The 3,842-nt window shown below is 38.7% G+C and overlaps 1 protein-coding gene across 1 annotated transcript; it reads right to left on the bottom strand.

The window, feature by feature from the left end:
• Positions 1–1,407: 1,407 nt before the first annotated feature.
• LOC121395057 lies at positions 1,408–2,896 on the bottom strand. The gene is made up of 2 exons (XM_041567577.1): positions 2,695–2,896; positions 1,408–2,461 (listed from the first exon to the last, which is right to left on the bottom strand). Exons 1-2 carry the CDS (start codon positions 2,849–2,851, stop codon positions 1,860–1,862), a joined length of 759 nt encoding a protein of 252 aa, XP_041423511.1. The 5' UTR covers positions 2,852–2,896; the 3' UTR covers positions 1,408–1,859.
• Positions 2,897–3,842: the final 946 nt, after the last annotated feature.

Genomic DNA, 3,842 nt, shown 5'->3' on the forward strand with positions numbered 1-3,842 from the left:
ACACAAAAAAGGAACTAAATGGCATGTTATTTTATATTTTATTTTAATGATGACAATAGAAATTCTTTTTGTTATTGGTAAGTATGTTTCAGAGTTACATAAATTGACAAATACAGTACGTTAACTAGTAGGAGGTTGCCATTCAAGTGAAGGGGGACAGGGTGAATTTGAGTATTTTTGTCTTATGGAGATACTTATCTGAAAATTTACCCTGTGCCATTGCCCTAGATCAGTACTGTTCAACTTACTACATACAGTGGGCCAATTATTTCCCAAATAGCATATTTGAGGGCCAGATAAAATTAAAATGATGATGAAGTCTATGAAGCCTTTAAGCAGACTTGGAACTAGGGGTGATATTATCACTGCTGCCGCCTGAGACAGCAGCCCTGATGCTGCCCTCCCACTCAGCGCTTAAAACTTTAGGATTGGAATGGGGCAAAGGGTGCTGTATTGCTAGTGCAATGAGCGCTAAAGTTACAGGAGGCGGCTTTTTGTCAGCCCCTGGCAACTGGTCGCTCACTGCTGCCTGAGGCAAGATTCTCACCTTGGTCTGGAGGGCCACATTCGGCCTGATGATCTCCAGTTGGACAGCCCTGTCCTAGGTCATAGTCTGGTAATTGCTATTAAAAAAAAACATATTTGAAATATTCCATATATATTCCAAAAACAGTGAAAATAACAAAACACAATGCAGACCTACTATTGTAGGGATTGTAATGCAATAACAGCATGGATATTTACCTTGACTTAACACTATGGGAATGGAACACAGGTGCCACCCACTGCATTTTTTCTTTGTAATGAAAAAAAAGTGACCTGGAAATGCCACATTCTTTTTGTTTACACTTTATAGCAGTTGTGACATTATATAAACAAAGATCTATTTACTGTTGAGAAAATGCTGTCAGTAGAAAAAAATTGGGTTGTTTGTATTTCTAGTTGCAAAAAACAAAAAAGCTTTTCCTGATGGTTTCTCAGTTTAAATGGACAGTGTTTATGTATCACCTTTTGTTCAGCAGAAATAATATCAACACTTGTCTCCAAAGTTAAAGCAAATTAAAGCAAGTGTATATACATATGGAATATTTTATATGAATTGCTGATACCTGTAGTTTTTTTGGATCATCATTCCCAGGGCAAAAACTAAGGACAGGTTTAAGAGGCAGCTGCTAAGAGCACAATTGAGAGGGATCAAATTAATGAAAGACCGGCTTGCGAGGTGGGGAGTCTGAGAGTGAGTATCCAGCAAGGGTTTTGCAAACAGTGGCAAGGAGCAAGAGCAGGTTGCGGGGTTATGGTGAATAGGGGTGCTGGACCGAGTAGTATCGCCTCCAAAGTTTTGTCTTGCATTGGGGCCTGGTAGTGGGTCATTACACCGCTGATAGATAGATGAGACATGGAGATAGATACATTTGTAGATAGATAGAAGATTGATAGATTGGTAGATAGATAGGTATTGAGACTCCTCATGCAAGGTAAAGTTTTTTTCAAATGTATCTTGATAAAGCCAATGTAGGCTGTTCATTATAAACTAAATAAGTTCAGTGTATACTCCACGCACTAAGCATGTGATGCAGATGATTGCATGGGTCAGCAAGCTGGATAAGCAAGCGAACTGAAATAAATAAACACACAGAGACCAGAGCTTAATGGAGAATGTGGCCGCAGCTTGATTTATTATTTTCTTTCCAAACCTCTATATATAACATAAACTATGAACCTAGCCAGCAAGGAATACTAAAATCTTCCCGCCGCCTATATCTTTTTCTCTTAGCTCCGCCTTGATGCTTGGCCAGGAGGATTCATTCTCAAAAACATATAAACTTAAACAAACCTCTCCACGGCAAAGCGGTGCATTAGCGCCCTGCTTTGGCACCTTTCCATTTGCTAATAGCTAATTCAATTGCATTTCTTAAACCATTATTGAAAATATCTAGCCCTATGTCAGATAGATGAACACTGTCATCCCTGTAAAGGCCACTGCCAGTAAGCTCTAGATCTGTATGTCTATAAGTGAAAACATTCAGCCCTTTTGCAAATTTTGCAATAGCAGAGTTGATCTTTTTGCGGCATCTATCTAATGCTTTAGTTTCAGGGGACTGAAACCAAATAATGCGGGAAACCATTTCAGACCAAACAAACAAAACTTTTGGAAATGAAAAGTGAAGTTGAGCCAAATCTCTTCTTATGAAACGAATAATCTCTATTGTCTTTTCTTTGCCAATGTCATTACCACCCAGGTGAATGAGTACAATATCTGGTTGCCCCCAACGGGATATCATTTGAGATAGCATTGCAAGCAAATTGTGCCAAATGGCACCTCTTAAACCCAACCAGGTGACCTTTACCTGTTGCTTATCCAAATTTAAATTAGTCCCATATTCCTGTTTGGCGGCTCTTCTTACTGCCCTGTATATGTAGGAATGTCCTATAATGAAGACTGCTATCGTTTTTGGCTCTGCAAAAGAAATCAACAATTATCCACTAAACTGGGACATATATAAATCTTAAATCTATCTGATTTCCATCTTCCCACTTTTTTGATATCCTCGGCCTTAGCTCCATATAGCGCTAACTGTGTGGCTGATCCAATTCTGAATGAATGTGTTCCATAGAACTTAGGATCTAAGCCAGCCCTGCAAATTGTACTTTTTAAAACTTGGGAAAATTGAAATCTAGATAAGAACTCACCATTTTGGTGCATGAAGAGTGGACCGGGTTTGCTGCCTCTCAATTTAATGTATTCCGAATAGGCTTTTATTGGGCAAAGTGTTGTCTGATTAAATGTGCTCAGCCAAATGCTGTCACCTTTGCCTTCAGTATCAGTTTTTGATTGTCTGATAACCATTTGTAGCCCGTTGTTTTTTAAGCCAACATCATTAATGTTTAAACCCCCTGGCATGGATTTACTGGAGGAAACAGTTTCGCCCACTCTTAAAGCTCCAAAAAATGACACAATGTATAACAACATATTCGTATTCTGAAGTACACATTTGTCTCAAATTACGAATCAAGTGCAACAATATTGCCAAAGTTATGGGTTTTCTTTTGTCTGCTGTGGGTTTTGCTTTTTGATAGCCTTTCAGAAGTTGCTTAACAATCGGCTTCTTGGTAATATCTGGCCTATCAAAAAGCTTCAGGAAGAATGAAATCCCTGCAATATGCTTTTTCATAGTATTCGGGGATTTGCCATGTGCTTGCATCTGATTTAATAGGTGAATGTCTAATTCCGAATTATTACTGTTGACAATCACATGCCTTGACCACAACGACCAGCTGTTGATATAAGATGACCAAGACTTTTTTGCTATATAACTGGAAATGGTGGTTTTAAGGTTTTCTAGATCAATTCCCATAGATGAGGTGGGCAACTGATTCCCTTTGCCTCTGCTTGAGGTACCAGGTGCATGAAGATATCTAGCTGAAAACGTGAGAGTGCGTCAGCAATCTTATTTTTACATCCTGGTATATGTTTTGCTTTCAGCCATATATTCAATTTCAAAGCTTTCAGAACGATTTGTCTCAGTACTGATATGACCTGGGGGGATTTTGCTGACAAGTTATTTATAACTTCCACTACCCCCATATTATCACAATAGAAAAGAATTCTTTTGTTTACTAAATATTGACCCCATACCTCAAGGGCAACTAAAATTGGGAAGATCTCTAGCAACACCATATTTTTTGTTAATCCTAATTGAACCCATTTTTCAGACCATGGTTGAGCACACCATTGGCTTTTAAAAAAGGCACCAAATCCCTTAGAAGCAGCTGCATCTGTGTAAAGATCAATGGCCGAATTGTCTATAAATTCTTCCTGCCAGCACGTTCTTCCATTA

This window comes from Xenopus laevis, chromosome 6S (genome assembly GCF_017654675.1).
Source record: "Xenopus laevis strain J_2021 chromosome 6S, Xenopus_laevis_v10.1, whole genome shotgun sequence".
Taxonomy (NCBI): Eukaryota; Metazoa; Chordata; class Amphibia; order Anura; family Pipidae; genus Xenopus; species Xenopus laevis.

Bases quoted from the DNA above. Each gene is read 5' to 3' on its own strand.
- LOC121395057 (XM_041567577.1), bottom strand. From the start codon at position 2,851: ATGGTTATCAGACAATCAAAAACTGATACTGAAGGCAAAGGTGACAGC. The intron at 2,462-2,694 runs GTGAGTTCTTAT...TTTCTTTTGCAG, and splicing joins ACTCTTCATGCACCAAAATG to AGCCAAAAACGATAGCAGTC.